The sequence below is a fragment of the Bos mutus genome, chromosome 4 (genome assembly GCF_027580195.1).
Source record: "Bos mutus isolate GX-2022 chromosome 4, NWIPB_WYAK_1.1, whole genome shotgun sequence".
In the NCBI taxonomy this organism is placed as follows: Eukaryota; Metazoa; Chordata; class Mammalia; order Artiodactyla; family Bovidae; genus Bos; species Bos mutus.
The window spans coordinates 102,472,981-102,493,416 of record NC_091620.1 but is presented as its reverse complement, the minus strand read 5'-3'; the positions used below and the strand labels follow the sequence as shown (position 1 = coordinate 102,493,416).

Below are 20,436 nucleotides of genomic sequence, written 5' to 3'. Positions count from 1 at the left end.
AGTATAATAGAAAGAAAGCATAGAGGGGGGATAAAATTAAATTTGATAGAGTTTAAAAGTAAAAATAAATGGAACAGACTATAATGGTAAAGCATATGTCTTAATAATAATGTCATGGATCAATATGTAACCAAATTATACAGAACTAAATTTCTATAAAAATTTTTTTTTTCTGGCCACTCAGCACAGCTTGTGGGATCTTAGTTCCCCAACCACCAGGACTGAACCCATGCCCCTGCAGTGGAAGTGCAAGAGTCCTAACCACTGGACCACCAGGGAAGCCCCCAGAACTAAATTTAAATGATAAAAATTATAAGAGATAAAGAGCATTTTCATATCTCAATAGTAGTTTAGAAGTTTTGGAGTAGTTCTCTAAATATGTGACAGATCATGGTTCTATTTTATTACTATATTCTGTATTTTTATTTCAGTTAGTATATAAGAAAAAGAACTGTATGCTGAAAACAGAAAATACATGCTCTCCATGACTGATGAAATATTTATAAAGATTGACTGTGGTTTTTGGTCACAAATAAAATTTCAGGTGATTCCAAACAGTAGAAATAGATTATCCTAGACTTTGCTTATCATAAAATAAAATGAGAGCTAAGTAATAAAGATAGGTAGGAAACCTGGTAATTTCCAGATCTTCTCTAACACTCTTGGGTCAAAGAAGAAATCAGAACTGCAGTTGTAAGATTCAGTTTGGCTCTCCAGCCCTCTGTGTCCAACGAGGTGGACCCCAGGGAGGTGGAAGACCAACTGTAAGAGACTTGAGCTTTCTCAGATTCTGGTATTCATGAGAGTCCTAGACTCAACGGACATGAGTTTGAGCAAGCTCTAAGAGAAGGTGAAGGATAGGGAAGCGTGCTGCAGTCCATGCCGTGGCAGAGAGTTGGACATGACTGAGTGTGAGTCATGGGGTCGCAAAGAGTTGGACACGACTGAGCGACTGAACTGAACTGATCTGACTGAACGAAGAGCCAGTCCCCTACAGAACTGAGGATGACTGTGTGTGAATAATGTGACAGTTCACAGTATGCTGCATTTCCTTTTGTCTTCTGATTTTTAAAAAAAGGAAAACAATTTTGTGTTTTGTTTTCAGAAGAATAAAGGACAATATTCAGTAACAAATGTTTCTTGACCCTCTGTAATGTGCAAGGCATTTTCTTTGATGTGAAATATAACTGAATAAGACTAAGCCTTGGATACTTGTAATCCACTGGATTTTATTATAGTATGCACATTTGAGATGCATACATGAAAAATCTTTTATATTTTCATTGTAAAGAAACTATAGAGTTCAGTATGATCATCTCTGTTTGCATCAGAGGTAAAACAGATCATTATAGTAGATTGACTGAACGGTGTAGAATGTCCGGAGATCTTGGTTCCTTTTTACCTCTGTCACTTATTAGCAGTTCTGTTTCATTGGACAATTTAATTTTATCCCTCTGGGCTTCAAATTCTTCATCCATTAAGGAGGAAACAATTAAAATAAGATTCTGTATACATGATTTTTTGTGCACGTGGAGCCTTGAATAAATTCATTTCTAAGTATTGAGTATCAACTCCTTTTCAATCTGTAGGGACCAAACTTACCCTCTGGTCAGGAAGGAAGGACAAATTTAGGGCTTTATGCAAGCAGAGGAGAGTGTGTATATCTTTAAGAAGGACAAAGATGAAGAAAAGAAGGGCATTGGGAAAGGTTTCACAGAGGCAGTGTGACACCTGAGCTGGTCTTGAAGATAAGTTTTTGCCAAGTGTACAGAGAAGGGGAATATTTTAGATGCAGGAGATGATAGAAAAAGTATAGAGGCAGAGAAGCGAGTACTTCACACTTGGGAAATTGGAGTTTATTAGTAGTTGTTATGGTTCTTAGTAGTTAGCAGAGGTTTATGGAGGAGTGGTGGTAGCAAGACATTACGTATTGAGGTATATGGGAGCTGAACTGTGAAAAATAATGGACTTTAAGTGAAAGACTGAATAAACCATGGCAGTTTTTTTAGCAGTGGAGGGAGGTGGCCCTGTAAGATAAAGTTAGTGTGGATTCAGAGATAGCAGTTAGGAAACTGGCAGTTTAGTTGAGACATGATGAAGTCGTAATTAAAATAATGGCAGTGGAGATGATATAGAGGGTTAAGAATAGGTCTCTAAAATGAATGAGCTTTGTAGGGTGTGACAGTATATGCAAAATTTAATACGTGAATGTATTTCCCTTTGGTCTATAAATTTCATCAGCTCATACAGGATGGCTTTTAGGGTAAATATACATTGTGGGGACAATTGGCAGGATGGTATTTTACAAACTATGAAGTTTAAATAATTTTAAGTTTCACTTTATTCTTATGACTAATGTCTTTTTTCCTTCACTTTTTATAGTGGACAGGCCCAAATCTCAGCAAGTTCGAACCTCTAGCACAATAAGGCGAACCTCTTCCCTGGATACCATAACAGGACCTTATCTCACAGGACAGTGGCCACGGGATCCTCATGTTCATTACCCTTCATGCATGAAAGATAAAGCTACTCAGGTAAAATAAGCAAATCAGTTTCATTACCCTATAGTTCTTCTATTTTGATCACAGTAAAAATGTAGTTTAATCAAATTTTCCCAATTATTAAATATATCAAAGAAAATGATATCTTTAATAAACTTTAAAAACTTTTATCACCTGGGTTTTTGAATTATTTAGTATTTAATAAGTAACACATCAGTCTGTATTAGTGATTTTTGAGGCTTACCGTTTTAAGAATTAACTTTCCTACAGAAATTAATATAATGACTAGTAACTATATTAGAAAATACAGGCATATCTCATGTTATTATGCTTCTCAGATATTGCCTTTTTTAATACAAATTCAGTGTTTTCGGCAGTCTTCAACCGAGCAAGTCTGTCAGCATCAGTTTTTCCAACAGCATTTGCTCACTTCATGTCTCTCTGTCAGATTCTGTCAATTCTTTCAACATTTCAAATTTTTTTTATTATTATATGTATTATGGTGATCCATCACCAGTGATCTTTATTGATACTGTTGTAAAAGGATTATGACTTGCTGAAGGTTCAGATGATGGTTAACATTTTTAGCAATGAAGTGTTTTTAATTGTAGTATGTACATTGTTTTTTTAAGATGTAATCCTGTTGAACATTTAATAGATGATAGTAATAGAATAACCATAATTTTTGTATGCACTTGAAAACCAAAAATTTTGTGTGACTTGCTTTATTGTGGTGATCTGGAACTGAACCTGCAGTATCTCAAAGGTATGCTGGCATAAGTAATTTTTGAAGAAAACCTTGTGCAGTTATTGGAAATAATTTATAAAGTATTAATACATGGCTAAGGAAGTTTATGTTAAAGGATTTTTTTCCTGTTTAAAACCAAAACTGAAATCCTCGAGAAAGAAATAGAAAATTTTCTGTTTGTCACACTTTCCCTATTTGTGGAAGATTTCCGAAGCTTTTGATTTGAAAAGTTTTCCTTCCATGGCAGGAAAATATCTGAAAACATCCTAATATATGGTTTCTGAACTCCTGACCATATCTGTATAGCATTAGTCAATCAGCATTATGAAGAAGTACTAAGAGTATGAGAGATGGCTGTTGGCCTTAAGGAACTTACAGCATAGTTGGGAAGATAAGATTTAAATGCAAGAAAATTGGTAATAGAAGACAGAGTATAATTAGGTATTAGCTGAATAGAGCATTTAAATGTAAGGGAATTCAGAGGAATGGGAACATTTCTGGCCTTGTGGATGAGGGAAAAAGAAGGATTAGAGTTTCATGTCTGAAGAATGAGGGAAAGGGGAATTTTGGACATGATTTATGATCTATGGAAATCTTCTCCAGTTTTGTAATTTTCTCAGGCAAGCTTGAAACCATGGAATTAGCTTTTTTATCATCCATCCTATCAGTTTTGTCTGTGTAATATTTTATGTCTCCCATACCAAGTCTTTTGCTTTCCACTCTTTATGAGGAAAAAGAGCAGTTTGATACAGTAGGCCCTGGGATGTGGGCCTGGACCCTTAGACATGGTCATGGATAATTCAAAACTATCTTTCTGGAGGAGCTAGACTCAGAAGTGTGATAGAGTATAGGCATAGACTATAAAAAGAAAGAAGGTCAAGAGATCAAGGACTCAGTTTTTAGAAATGCACAAAAGGGAAGGATAAAAAATTAATGTATTCACCTGGTAGCAATGAGAAGAAAGTTAACATTTACTGACTATTTACCATGTACTTTGTGTTTTTATATCTGTGTGTCATTCTCATTTAATTCATTTATAAGGACATTATAAAATTACACAATGGAAAAGCAGAAATTCAGGGAAGTTAAGTGACTTACTCAGTATCATAAAGCTAGAAAGTGCTGGAGCCAGGTTTCTAATACAGGTTAATTTGTCAGCTGATCTAAACTTCAATTTTCTAGGGGTTTTAGGATAAATGGAATACTGTGTGTGTGTGTATCACCTAGTAGAGTAATTGGCACTATACCTAAAAATGGTAGGTATTCTTTTTATATTAAAAAGAAATCCTATCTTTTGTTGAATATATATGCTTGATGCTGACAGTCTCCAAAAACATTATCTTACTCATTCTTCACCAAAATTCTGAGAAAGAAGAGGAAACAGAAAAAAAGCAAAAGCTTAGAGAAAACTAAAATAGTGTAGCCTTACACACCAAAGGGAAACTTGTTTTAAAAAAGAAAAGATTATTAACAGTATTAGGTACTGTCCTGAGGTCATAGAACATAAGCACTAGATATAGGGATTAGGGGCATACATATTGTCTTGGAGAGTGAAATACTGATAATATGCTAAGAGGGGAGGATACTTGGGAGTTAAGAAGAGAGTGATATGGAGATAACAGAAAAAGGAGCTGGGTAGGTTTCTTAACCATATCTGTTTCTTTACCTGTGCAGTGGGATGAATGAAACCTAACTCGTGATAATGTTGGATGACTAAATAGGATAATATTTGAAAGTGAATGGGCTTCCCTGGTGGCTCAGTGGTAAAGAATCTGCCTGCAATGCAGGAGACTTGGGTTCGATCCCTGGGTCAGGGAGGTCCCCTAGAGAAGTGACTGGCTACCCACTCCAGTATTCTTGCCTGGAGAATTCCATGGACAGAGTAGCCTGGTAGGCTACAGTCCATGGGGCTGCAAAGAGTAGGACACAACTGAGTGACTAACTACTTGAAAGTGAATATGCAATACACAGGTTATTAGCAGTAGATACAGACAGGCCCATTTGGAACATTTGCAGAGTCTGGAGCAAATACAAAATGTACACCTACATACCATATACATACTAAATTAACAAACTGTTACATAAAATCTGTTCTATCCATTCATTCTTGATATATAAACCTTCTTATAGACCTTGAGGTTCATGTTTGAATGAAGTCCTGGATTTTTCAGAGTTGAATGCCAGAATGTGTCTGCCTGATGCTGAGCCCACCCTACCCTCTGAGCCTGAACCCTTCCTGTCACTCACACCATTCTATACTCTGAGGGATGGCTTTATGCGTATGTGTCAACCCCCTAGTCTTCCCCTTCATGCTCCATATATACTTTCTCAGGGAGTGAGACCAGGAGTAGGTCTTTGTAGACCCTGGAAATCAGATCTGGCGTGGTTTGAACAACGAACTCATGAGTCTAGGTTACCCAGAGCAAAGTTGATGGCAGAGATGTGGACTCATGATGTGTATGCCCTTCTGGCCCCAGGGTCTCTTCACCCTTTGGGAAGAGGCATGGCTGGAAGAGCGCCACAGCAGTTCCCCCAAAAGCTTGAGGTCCAAGGTAGGGCCTTCTGTCGCCTGGGTCTTCCTATATATTGTCTATTTGAGAAGCCAGACGTTGATAGGAAGGCAAAATACAGGCCTCGTACTGAGGCTTAGAGAAGTTTAGTAACTTGTTATATAGCTAATAAATATGAAGAGATTTGAATCCAGATTTGGCTGATTCCAAAGGTTGTATGTTTTCTCCAGTTCCTCACTGCCTTCCATAGTAATCACTCAAGTGTGCAGTGCTTGCCTCACATGTGTAAGAAATGGTCTTGCCCTGAGCATTTTTAGTTTAATTGAAGATATAAGAGATGAACATAGGAGATGGTTATTATTAATTCTTTAACTCTTGGGGAAGGAAGAAGATTATTTTTATTTATTTAGTGGAAATTAGTAAAGAGAAAGTGGTGCAGTCTGTTTGCTACAGATATTAAATACCTAGGCTGTCTGACTTTAGTGGAGGGAATCTCAAGTATTTTCCACCTTTCATTTTTCCATATTTCAGCTACCTTAATAATTTGATGGTTAGAAATAGAATTCTTATTGTTTAATATATTTGCACATTGGGCCCTTTTAAAAGAAGCTGCATAGTATGAAAAAGACTATGGACTTTAGAGACAAATCTTGTGTTCAAATCAAGGCCCAAAGTGAGAGAACTTTCTGGGATAGTAGAATTGTTGTATATCTTGACAGAGGTTTGGTTACAAGGGTGGATATATTATATTTATTAGAACTTATACAAGCATACACTTTGTGCATTCTAACATACAACTTAACTTTAATATATAGAATATAAATATTGACATCTAAAAGATGTTTAGGTATCCCTCGTTCTTGGATTGGAAGAATTAATATTGTTAAAATGGCCATACTACCCAAAGCAATCTACAGATTTAATGTGATCCATTTCAAATTACCCATGACATTTTTCACAGAACTATAACGAATAATACTGAAATTTATATGAGACCACAAAGGACTTAGAATTGCCAAAGCAATCCTGAAGAAAAAGAATAAAGCTGTATGCATAACCTCCCAGATTTCAGGCAATACTGCAATGCTGTAGGAATAAAAAAAAGTGTGGTATTGGCCACCAAACAGGTATATGTATCAATGGAACAGAATAGAGAGCCCAGAAATAAACCCACAAACCTACAGTCAATTAATCTTTGATACAAGAGGCAAGAATATTCAGTGGAGAAAAGACAGTCTCTTTAGCAAGTGGTTGTGGGAAAGCTGGCCAGCCACATATAAATCAATGAAGTTGGAACACACCTTCACAACATACACAGAAATAAACTCAAAATGGCTTAAAGACTTAAATAAAGATGTGATGCCGTAAAACTCCTAGGAGAGGGACTTCCCTGGTGGTCCAGTGACTAAGAATCCACCTTGCAATTCAGGGGATGTGGACGCTCCTCCCTAATGAAGTAATCAAGATCCCACATACCACTGGGCAACTTAGCCTGCGTACCACAACCAGAGAAAGCCCGTGTGCTGCAACAAAGAGCCAGCAGGGCCAAAAAAGAAAAAAAGAGTAAAACTCTCAGAAGAGAATATAGGCGAACATTCTGTGACATAAATTGTTCCGTATTCTGTGACATAGATCATACTACCAGTGTTTTCTTAGGTCAGTCTTTCTCAAGGCAAAAGAATTAAAAGCAGAAGTAAACAAATGGGAGCTAATCAAACTTAAAGGTTTTGCACAGCAAAGGAAACCATAAAGAAAATGAAAAGACAACCTATGGAATGGGATAAAATATTTGCAAATGATGCAACTGACACAGATGGGCTTAATTTCCAAAATACACAAACAGTTCTGACAGCTTAATATCAAAAACCAACTCAGTCAAAAAATGGGCAGGACAGCTAACTAGACATTTCTCCAAAGAAGACATACAGATGGCCAACAGGCACATGAAAAGATGCTCATCATTGCTAATTATTAGAGAATTGCAAATCAAAATTATGATGAGTTATCACTTCACACCAGTCAGAAAAGCTGTCATCAAAAAGTCTATAAATAATAAATCTTGGAGAGGGTGTGGAGAAAAGGAAACCCTCCTACACTGTTAATGGGAATGTAAATTAGTACAGCCACTATGAAAAACAGTATGGAGGTTCCTTAAAAAACTAAAAATAGAGCTACCATATGAGCCCACAATCCTAATCCTGGGCATATATCCAGAAAAGACAAAAACTCTTAAATCAAAAAGATACATGCACCCAATGTTCATAGCAGCACTATTTACAAGAGCCAAAACATGGAGCAACCTGTGGCCATCAAGACATGAAGAAGATGTGCTGTCTGTTATATAATGGAATATTACTTAGCCATAAAGGAGAATTAAACATTGTCATTTGTAGCAGTATGGATATACATAGAAATTATCATACTAAGTAAAGTGAGTCTGATAAAAGACAAATATTATGATATCACTTACGTAGACTCTAAAAAAATGATACGAATGAATTTATAAAACAGAAACTGACTCAAAGACATAGAAAACAAACTAGTGATTACAAAAGAGGAAAGGGGGAGAGAGATAAATTAGGACTTTGGGATTAACAGATACAAACTACTATGTATAACATAGATAAACACGGTCTTACTGTATACCACAGGGAACTATATTCAATATCTGTAGTAACCTATAAGGGAAAAGCATTGGAAAAAGAACACGTATGTATGTATGTGTGTATGGATCACTTTGCTGCACATGTGAAACTAATGCCATATTATAAATCAAACTATACTTCAATTAAAAAAAATGTAAGACCTGTTTTTCAAAAGCATCATTTGGCATTTTTTTCCTCTGTGTATTAGGTTCAAGCAACTAGTTGAAGAAAGTAAAAGACCCAATAATTGATGATATTCAACAAAGTTAAAAAAAAAAAGATTAAGGACTTGAATATAAGATCTGAAGTCATTGAAATCCTAAAAGAAAACGTAGGTGGTAAGCTCCTTGACATGAGTCTTGGTGATGATTTTTTTGGATTTAAAACTTAAAATGAAGACAATAAAAGAAAAAATAAACAAGCAGAACAACATCAAACTAAAAAGCTTCTGCACATCACAGGAGGCCATAGACAAAATATAAGGCGGCCTACTAAATGGGAAGCCTAGTCACAAAGAGCTGGACACAATTTAGCAACTGAACAACTAAATGGGAAAAAATATTTGCAAATTATATATCCTATAAAGGGTTTATATCCAAGATATATAAAGAACTCAGACAGCTCAATAGCAAAACAATCTAAAAAAACAGGCAGAAGACCTGAATAGACATTCTTTCGAAGACGTACAGATGGCTACCAGACAAAGAAAAGATGCTCAATGTCACTAATCATCAGGGAAATGCAAATCAAATACACGATGAACTATCACCTCATACTTCAAGAAAATCTGTTATCAGAAACACAAGAGATAACAAGCATTGGTGAGAATGTAGAGAAAAGGGAATTCTTGTCCTGTTTTTAGGAATGTAAATTGGTGCAGTTACTACAGAAAACAGCATAGCGTTTCCTCAAAAAATTTAAAAATAGAACTATTATATGATTTAGCAGTTCAATTTCTGGGCATTTATCCAAAAGAAATGAAAACATTAGCTTGAAAAAAGCATAGGCACCCTCATGTTCATTATGGAATTACTTAACCAAGATAGGGATGCAGTCTAACTGTCCGTTGATAGATGAATGAATCAAGAAAATGAATAGATAAAAAATACTATTATTCAGCCATAAAAAGAAGGAAATCTTGCCATTTGTGACACCATGGATGGACCCTGAGGGTGTTATACTAAGTGAAATAACTCAGATAAAGACAAATACTTTATCTTATCACTAATACATGGAATCAAAAACAAAAATCTACTATCTCCTAGATACAGAGAACAGATTGGTAGTTGCTAGGGTGGAGGGGGTTAGGGGTAGTTAAAATGGGTGAAGGGAGTCAGAAAGCACAAACTTCTAGTACTAAAGTCATGGGGATATAATTCACAGTATGGTATGTATACTTGACAATACTTCATTGTATATTTGAAAGTTGCTAAGAAAGAAAATCTTAAAAGGTCTCATCACAAGGAAAAAGCTTTCTGTAACTATGTATGGTGGCAGATTTCACTATTGTGGTGACCATTCAGCAATATATACAAATATTGAATTATGTTGTATACCCAAAACTAACATAATGTCATATGTCAGTTATACCTCAATTTAAAAAAAAGCTAGCGCACTCACTTTGACAAGACTAACATCAAACATACATGCATATGTTACTAATTGTTTTCTTTAAATCAAGAATGATTCATTAGGTGTGAAATGCCATTTCATCTTTGAAATGAAGGTTGTTTTAACTCATAACCTATAATTTGGTGAGTTTTTTAATACTTAATTGATCATAGTTACACTTCTGAAATGAATACTATTCATTTATGGAGTTGTTTAAAATATACAGTAGCAACTGAAGTGTTTAATATTTAACTATATTTGTTTCAATATTGAGAAATGAGGCCTGAAACTTTTTCTTTCTATAGTGTAATCCTTAGATTTCTGTGTTACATTTGCTTCATAAAAAAGATTTTGCGAGATTTCCTTTCTGTTCTGGCATGGTGTAAGTTTCATCTCTGTTATCTGTTGCTTGAATCTGAAAGAATTTCCCCTGTGAAGCAGACTAGTATGTGTTTGGATTATAGCTCTTTAGTAAATCTCAGTTTATTCCATGGCTGTTAGTTTCTTTTGATTTCTGTCTCTTTTGTTCAGTTTTTTCATTTGTTTTCCTAGAATATAATCTAGTTCATCCAAATTTTCAAGTGTATTTTCATAGTTTCACAAAGTACTTTTCTATAATTCTTTCAACTTTTTGTTTATCTGCAGTTATTTCTCTGTTCTCATTTTTAATATTGTATATATTTGTGTTCGAGTAATTCAATTTACTAGGTTATATATTAAATTTTTTAAGGTGTTGAATTTATTTTCCTGTTTTTCTTTTTTTGAGTTCCTTGCCCTCTGACTTTGATTTGTTTTTGCCTTTCTTCTACCTTCCTGGCATATGCAGTGTTCTTTTTCTGGGTTCTGAAGATTAATGCTTAATTTTTTTATTCATGATACTTACTGTTTAGTAATATAAGTGTTTTATGCATTTTATGCCAAGATTTACCTTCTGAGCTCAACTTTGGCTCGTATGTTTCCATTATTTGTATTTTCAAGAGATTATGCAATTTCAGTTTTGATATCCTGTTTAAAATATGAGAGTTTTTGTTTGCTTTGTTTTAAACTTCTAAATGGTCAAAGTTTCTTTTCCTAATAAAAATTCAATTTCTAGTTTTATTGCATTATAGTATAGACGAATAGGTTTTTGGAAACTTCACTGATTTTCCATGTGGCTTAATATATGATTTATTTTTTCTTACTTCTCTGTATTTGAAAATGAGGATACAGTCTTTTAGATAAAGAATTCATGACATATTGGCATGCGTGCTAAGTTGCTTCAGTTATGTCCGACTCTTTGCAGCCCTATGGACTATAGCCTGTTAGGCTCCTCTGTCCATGGGATTGTCCAGGCAAGAATACTAAAGTGGGTTGCCATGCACTCCACCAGGAGATCTTCCTGACCCAGGGATTGAACCCATGACCCTCTCATCACCTGCATTGGCAGGAGAGCTCTTTAGCACCTAGTGCCACCTGGGAATCCCTCATTACATATTAATTCAACCATATTAATTATATTACTCAATTTCCATATAGCCCCCTTTATGTCTGTCTGTTCTATCATGAGCTGGATGTTGTTAAAATTTTGTTGATTTCTGTTTCCAGTGGTCATTGCCTTAAAGATGATAATACAGATGTTTTAAAGATGTATATCTGTTATGTCTTTCTTATGGTTGATACTGTTTATTGTTACTGAATATTCAATGTCTTGATTAATATTTTTCCCTGAATATAACCTTTTTATGATATAAATTAACATTGTAAACTCATTTTCATTGGCCAGGAGCTGTGGTTTGGGAACCTGATAGCTTGGGTTTTTGTTGTTGTTAAAACTTAGAGTTGGAATTGTCTTTTTTGTGTATTTTTTAATTTTATTTTTAATTGGAGGATAACTGCTTTACAATTGAAAATTTTACAAAAATATGAAAAAGAAAGGTAAGAGGGCGACAGAGGATAAGATGGTTGGCTGACGTCACTGATTCAATGGACATGAACGTGGGCCATCTCCAGGAGATGGAGTAGGAGGCCTGGCATCCTCGGTCTGTGGGGTCATAGAGAGTTAGACGTGGCGTGGCAGCTGAACAGTAGCAGCAGTTGCTTTACAACGTTGTGTTGGTGTCTGCCGTACATCAGCGTGAACCAGCCACAGGTATACATGTGGTTCCTCCCTCTTGAACCTCTGCCCCACCACATCCCACCACATCCCACGCATCTAGGCTGTCACAGAGTACTATGACTAAGTACTATGACTTGATTTTGAATCTTGGCTCTAGCATTTTAGCTTTGTAATTTTGGGCAGATCACCACTTTGCCTGTTTCCTCGTTTATTAATGGAGTATTCTACCTCACAGGATTGTTGTAAGGGTTAATTTGGGTTAATGAATTTAAATGCTAAGTATAATGACTGGTGTATTAAGTGTCAATAAGTTAGTGTTGTTCAGTTGCTAAGTCATATCCAACTCTTTGCAGCCCCATGAACTTCAGGACACCAGGCTTCCCTGTCCTTCACTATCTCCTGGGGTTCACTCAGACTCATGTCCATTGAGACAGTGATACCATCCAACCATCTTATCCTCTGCTCCTCTTGTCCTCAATCCTTCCCAGCATCAGGATCTTTTCCAGTGAGTCTGCTCTTGGTGTCAGGTGGCCAAAGTATTGGAGCTTCAGCTTTAGTCCTTCCCATGAGTATTCGGGGTTGGTATCTTTTAGGATTGACTAGTTGATAGTTTGATCTCCTTGCAGTCCAGGGGACTCTCAAGAGTCTTCTTTTCCAACACTACAATTTGAAAGCATCAGTTCTTTGGTGCTCAGCCTTCTTTATATTATAGTCCAACTCTCACATCCATACATGACTACTATAAAAACCATAGCTTTGACTATATGCACCCTTGTCAGCAAAGTGATGTCTCTCCTTTTTAATATGCTGTCTAGGTTTGTCATAGCTTTTCTTCCAAGAAGCAAACGTCTTTTAATTTTGTGACTGCAGTCAATGTCTGCATTGATTCTGGAGCCCAAGAAAATAAAATCTGTCACTGTTTCTACTCTTTCACCATCTATTTGCCATCAAGTGATGGGACCAGATACCATGGTTTTCGTTTCACTCTCCTCCTTTGACATCATCAGAAGGCTCTTTAGTTCCTCTTGGCTTTCTGCCATTAGAGGGGTATTGTCTGCATATCTGAGGTTGTTGATATTTCTCCCGGCAATCTGGATTCCGGCTTGTGAGTCATCCAGCCTGCATTTCACATTACTTAACATTTACTAGCAGAGGGAAAAAATAGGTGGATGTTTGGGTATTGGCCGTGGCACTCTTATTTCATAACTGGAAAGGGGAACTTCCAATAGCAATTTCTTCCTCCTTTTTTCCCTCCTGTTTTCCATGGTTTTTCTTTCAGTGTTTTTGTCATTTGTCTTTCTGGTCTGATAAATCTTGCTTATTGCTGGAAATAATTAGCTTTGAGCTATTTATATATATTTTTTGAGTCATCTGCCATGTATCTATTTGTTAGGGAAAAATGACGTGGTAAGCCTGACTTTTTTTTTTTAGCCTGATGGTTTTTAAATGTCTGATGGCCAGTTGAGGTGAGAGTAGCTTTTCCTTCTCTTCTTTGAATGCTGGTCTAGCCCCCTTATTCGTCTTCTGTGCAAAGTTGGGATGAGAGGAAGATTTCAGAACTTCCCATTTATCTCTTGTATTCTTTGAAGGGTAAGAAATGGAATGGTTAGATTTTTAAATGAAATTCTGCATACTTCTTTCTTTTCTCCAGATTGATGTTTTTCTTTGATATTTTATTGTTTTTTATTAATTTTCAAATTTCACAGTGTGAAACATTTAAACGTGTCCAAAACGTATATAAGATAAACTTGTACTTTATTTTTCTTCATTTCATTAAGTTTGAGTGTATGGAGTTTCATGGTCTTATGCTAGCGTCTTTCACTAAAAGTCCTTTTTATACTTATTTTTAAGAAACAGATCTGGAGTAGGTACTAACTGTTGACTTGAGCCAACGTATGATAAAGTCAGCAACTCAACTAAAATATATTAATTCTTTGCTGTTGAAAATACACATTTAAAACACTCTGTCCTTTTCTTCCCTTTATGAAAGGAGTTTGGGTGGAGAGGACTTTAATCAAAGGAGTAGGTGATACATCTCAAATAGTAAATAGATATAAAAGAGAACTTTCAGTTTTACCACTCTGATCAGAAGCTCATTTCCTGACCAAAAGTCATACTTTGTACAGCTCTTTGGGTTTCCTGTGCCCTTGTTGAAGAGCTCGCTGTTGAAGTTTGTTTAAGAAGTGGTAGTTGTTGGAACAATTTTGGACAGGGGAAGCTTTTCTTGAAATGGAAGCAAGTCTAAAGATCTTGGCCTCTTAGATTGCATTCCAGGGACCTGAATTGTTAAGTTTTATGAAGCTGGTCCCCAACTGGCACTTGAGTAAGTTTATAAAGATTCTATCTTGTTCAGGATCTCCATTACTTTTTCTTTCAGCCATTATTAGGTAATTAAAAGATGATTTTTCTAATCCTAGAGTTGAACTCTCCACATGATAGGAGTCATGTTCCTAGTTGAGGGAGTAATATTTTTGGTTGCCAAAGGAATATACTCATATGTATTGATGAAAAATTTAAATACATAGCTAAAATACAGTATTTACTATTTTACTGAACAATATTTACTATTTTACTCATCAATTTCAAATACTACCACTAAAATTAACAGAAAACTCAAAGTTCTCCTTATGAATTTTTAAGAATGTATCCAATTAAATCAAAAGTAGAAGGTAAATAGCAAAGAGCTTCTCCATACTCCTGTTGCCCATGTACCAGTTTCTTCCCATTACCAGAAATGTTTAACAGTTAACAAATCAACTGATTTCCCTTTATCTCTCCCCTTACCTTTACCCCTAAACTAGCTCTAGGTAGAGTTGTGAAATAGGTCGTATTTATTTGAAACAACCTTCTTAGCCTGTCTTCTTGTCCTTTGTTGTCTGGTACATTGTTTCTCAACTTTTTATATCCTAAAATCCATCAATTCTCTATCAAAAATCCTATGATATTAGAAAGACATTTAAGAATGTCTTAAATGTTAAGAAGTGTTAAGAGTTAAGAATTTAAGAACTGGGTCATAGTTAAGGGTGTATGTAGTATGGGAAAGCAGTATGCCTTTCAGGTTGTTAATAACTTGGCATACATTTTTGAATAAACGATTGGCATAAAATACATCATGTTTCCTGTAGGAAACATTAGTGTAAACCAAGTGAAAATAAGTTTTTATGCTGTTGAGATTCTTAAAGCTTTTGGGGGTAACACTAGTTGGTGAAGCACAGTAAGTGGGACATAGCAGATGTTGATCAATGTTACCTGCCTTTGTACTGGAATCTATAGTATTTCATTCTTTAAATATAATAATACTGAATTGAGTGGACAGTATTACTAGTGTCAATAATTGATTGTGCAGTTACGAACATTAAGCCTGGATTGGTCAGAAATGGCGTAGAAATGGTGCAACTAACTCCAGGGCATGTTCAGACTCACAAACTCAGTAAGCAGTTCGTGGTAGGTCAGGATTCATTCAGTCAGAAGTAGCTTTTGTTTTCTCTTGTGCAGTCTTACAAGTAAGAAATGGTATTTCAGATTTATAGGTCCAAGTATGGGAGAGTAGACTTTTATTGCTACAGAAACTCCTGCTTCCTTTCTCATTACTAATGTATTCCGTTGATGATATTCGTGTCATCATCGGTTGAGCACTATTAGCTTTTATGACTTCAGAATGGTATGGAAATATTTTTGGCAGGTATCTAGTCAGTATTAGTATTTCTGATATATCTTGTCAGTCACCTGTGTTGCTGATTTTCTGTCAAGTATAAGAGATTAAAAAACATTAAAAGATACTAAAAAGCAATAAAAGTTATTTATCTCTTGGATAATACTGAGGCACTTATAGTCAAGTATGTTTGTCAAATATATATATTTTTAAGTGTTTGGAAATACTACTTTTAAAAAAGTAAAATTGCTCTCGTTATTTACAAGTGGAATTAGTTTTTTGAAACTCAGCAACCAAAGCAAATTGCAACTGAAAAAATTGCAACAGTAAAGAATGAATGTTTTAGTAATGCTCTCTAAAAACTGAAAATTAGTTGGCTTTAAATTTATCCACAATAGTAGTAATAAAACTTGTCACAATGCGTATTATTAAGTATAAATACCAAATAATAAGTTAAAATATTCTTTATAATTTTAATTCCTCATATGACTGTCTCCTTTTGGTTAAAGCAGAAACCGGTTGTTTATCAAGAGTCTATTTAGTAACTGTTTCTGTAAGAAGTCAGAGATTAGCATTTTTGATATATAGTTTACTTTGTTACATTATTTCCTTTGTTAAATGTTCTTGCAATGATTTGAGAAATGTTCTTGCAATGATTTGAGAAACCTGACTGGATAGAATACTAATGTATTCCTCCTACCCTTTTCTATGACATTACTAGTGCCTCAGTGTGATTTGAAACTTGGCAAGAAGAGTATGATAGAAAATACTAATTATTTTTGAGAAAATACAAGCAATGCTTGGGACTTTCAGGTTTAGCAATACAGGGCTTTTTTAAAATTGAAAAATGAGATTGATTTATAATTTCCTCTTTTACATAATTATTTTTAATAACGTTTTATTGAAGTATAATTTATATACCATACAGTTCATCTATTTAGAGTGTACAATATATGGTTCTTAATATATTCAGAGTTGTGCAAACATTGCCATAATCAATTTTAGAACATTCCATCCAGTGAGAAAAAACACTGTGCCCATTAGCAGTGCCTCACTGTCTGGCCCCAGCCTTCCTTCCCTTAGCCACACACAGCACCGAGTTGTCTCCTTCCTCCCTCTGTGTGTGTGCGTGTTCTGAACATTGCATATCAGTGCATGCATGCATGCTCTGTTGCTTCAGTCAGTAGCCTCATACAATTTGTAGCCTTTGGTTTCTGGCGTTTTTTATTTAGTATAGTATTTTTAAGTTTCATCCATGCAGTAGCACAGTTATCAGCACTTCATTCCTTTGTATTGCCAAATAATGTTCATGGAATGGACATGCTACAGTTTATTTGTACATTCTTGAGTTGGTGAACTGCTTCGAACATTTGCATACAAGATTTTATGTTTACATATGTTTTCATTTCTCTAGGAATTGCTGGAGCATATGGAAGCTCTATGTTAAACTTTTTCAGGAAAACATTTTTATAGATATTTTTTTCCTCCATATAATTAAAGTATAACATGAAAGACATCCAAACTGAATTACAATTTCCTGTCAATATTCTCATCAATAACTTTCCACTAATATTTCTGGGTGTTGGACATTTCACTTATCTTCAGTTTTCAGTTACTCTAAACACCTAAATATTTTGGCTTTTCTAAAGTCTCCAACTCCATTCCCACAGCCAGTGATAAACTATGTACTGGCACTTGCAGTTGTGAGAGAACCCCAACCTATTAGTCAGAGGGACCTCTGTGTGGTGAAAAATATTTTATGGTGATGTATACTAACATCTTTACTTAACATGTAATGTGTCTTCCAAGATAGATTTGAGGTTTGCATCTAAAGTTAGAATTTCTATAAATTCTGTGTTTGACTTTCTCAGAATATATATCCACACTTACAAATTCTATAACACAGCTCTCTTATTTTTTTTAAATCCTACTTCTAATTTTGACACAGTAGTCACTGCAGAAGATTTGGAAAATACCCAAAATCTCAAAATAAGCTACTTATAATTCTACTATCCAGATAGCTGTTTCTAACATTTTGATGTATACGCTCTTATATTTTGATTATTTACATTTAGAAAAAAATTTAAATTGCAGACCATTTAAACAATAGAGTTCAAAAAATAGAGAGTTCAGATGATATTGCAGGTAGTGTTTTATAACCTATTTAATAAATCATAACATTTTATGTCATTAAGTATTATTTTAAGTCTCTTTTTTAAAATCTTGATTTTTCTCAGTTGAAAAAAAGAATTTATAATTATCTAGAATTCTTACATATTTATATTTCGAAATATCTCTTTAAAGTCTTTTTCTCTTTGTGTGTATTTGGTTACTAAAGTGGGATTACAGTCTGTATAGTGTGTTTTCTTGTATTGTAAGACTGTTCCACAATTTTTCTTTTCTCTGTTTGTAGACATTTATTTCCACTGCTTCTCTTGGTGTGCATTTCAGATTAGTTTTTAGAGGTACATTTACTATGAATATTCTTAAGATTTTGGGCACATTTATGATTGCTTTTATTCAAATTAACATTTCTTACAGATCAGGCAAATACTTTTATCATGTATAACATAGGTGTAATAGTTGATTTCTATGGTATTTCCTGTTTTTAAAAACTGCAATCCAGAGATATACCACCAACACCTCCATCATCTTAAGAACGTGAAACAGAAATATAACTTAACTCTTCTGAATAAGTTCCCTGGCTAATAATCTAGAAAATCACAAACCATTACTACACAGGCTTTTATTCAGGTGTGTGTGGAACACTTTTAAGCCTAAATATACATGGATTTTATACATTTTTGTAATCTAACAGAATGAGCACATAACTTAGTATGTAGCTGGAGCATGATGAAAAAATCTGAGTGTGTAACTGCTCTCACTGAATTCCTAAAGCTCTTGTTTTCAGCCAGACTCTTCCTTTTGTACACTTCTTAACTAGTGAAGAGACTGTTTATATTTGGTTATAAAACTATATAAACTTATATACAGTTACTGGGAAAGTGAACCATAATATTATAGTCACAGTCTTTTTGTGCTGTATTTTTTAATGCTTCATCAGGATAGTCTTTTCAAAGTTTTTAAAAAGTTAAAAAAATTTATTAGTCAAAAGAAAACCAAATCTCTCAAAGACATATTTATGAAGAATGAGAGATTTGTCATTTTCTATTTTAAAAACTTTTCTGTACCTTAAAATCAGATTATAATCTTAATTATTAATTTAATATCATTGATTTTTCAAGTAATTCCATTTCTTTTCTTGTCAGGTTTATTAGTACCATAATGTTAAGTATCATCTATTTAAGTAAAGTAAAAACAATTAGCAGTTAGTAATCATATTTCTGTAATACACTATAAACTATAGTAAATTTTTAAGACTAAATTTAAACCACACAAAAAATACAGATTTTAAAGTTTTACATAGGACTTAAAGTAAGTTTTAAGTAAGATTAAGAGAATTTTCTGAAGTGATTCGCTTTTTCTTTTTTTTTTTTGGTGAGATTTTTGGAACTGACTCTAGGCTCTTGCATATTGAAAAAGAATATTTTCACATGTGTATACCTGTGGCGGATTCATTTTGATATTTGGCAAAACTAATACAATTATGTAAAGTTTAAAAATAAAATAAAATTAAAAAAAAAAAAAAAAAAAGTGAAAAAAAAAAAGAAAAAGAATATTTTGCTAGGAGTTAGTTTGATCCGTTTTGAAGTTGAGAAAGCAGGAAAGCATATTCACCCTTGATAGTCTGTGAATACAGATATGAATAGCAAAAGTACCCATTGTTCATATCTAATAAAAGACCCTTATCCAAAATATGCAAACACCTTTTAAAACTCAACAAGAAGAAAACAAACTAGCTGATTAAAAAATGGGCCAAAGACCTTAACAGACAGGTCACTAAGGAAGATGTGCACACTGTGAACAAGCATATGAAAAGGTGTTCCACAGTATAGGTTATTAGGGAAATGCCAGTTAAAATGAGGTACTCCACACTGATATCTACTAGAATGGTCAAAACCCAGTACTAAGAGCACCAGATGCTGAGCAGAATGCAGAGCAACAGGAACTGTCATATGTTGTTGGTGGAAATAAAAGAAGTGGTACATCCACTTTGGAAGATGTTTGGCAGTATCTTACAAAACTAAATATACTCTTAGCTTATAGGCCAGCATTCATGTTCCTTGGTATTTACCCAAAGAAGTTGAAAACTTAGAAAAACCTGCATACAGATGTTTACAGCAGCTTTATTCATAATTGCCAAACTTGGAAGCAACCAAAATATCCTTCAGTAGGTGAATGAATGAATGAACTAGATCCCACATGCCACAACTAAGAGTTCGCATGCCGCAATTAAATACCCCACGTGCTGCAATGAAGATCGAAGATCCTGCGTGTTGTAACTAAGACCTGACGCAGCCAAGAAATATTTTTTTAAAACAGCATGGAGGAACCTTTAATGTATATTACTAAGTGAAAGAAGCAACTCTGAAAAGGCAACCTACTATATGATTCTAACTACCTGACATTCTGGAAAAGGCAAAACAGTGGAAAGAGTAAAAAGATCAATGGTTGTCAGGGGTTTGGAGATGGGGAGGAATTAATAGAGCACAGAGGATTTTTAGGGCAGTGAAAATAACTCTGTATGTATGGAGAAGGCAATGGCACCCCACT

At 34.6% G+C, this 20,436-nt stretch overlaps 1 protein-coding gene across 2 annotated transcripts in view; it reads left to right on the top strand.

Annotated features, from left to right (window-relative positions):
- Window positions 1-20,436, top strand: part of GLCCI1 (glucocorticoid induced 1) — a 105,662-nt gene that overhangs the window by 27,706 nt on the left and 57,520 nt on the right. For both annotated transcript variants that reach the window (XM_070369800.1, XM_070369799.1), the window contains exon 2: window positions 2,383-2,534. In XM_070369800.1, coding sequence (XP_070225901.1) covers window positions 2,383-2,534 — 152 coding nt within the window. The remainder of the gene's footprint in view (window positions 1-2,382; window positions 2,535-20,436) is intronic.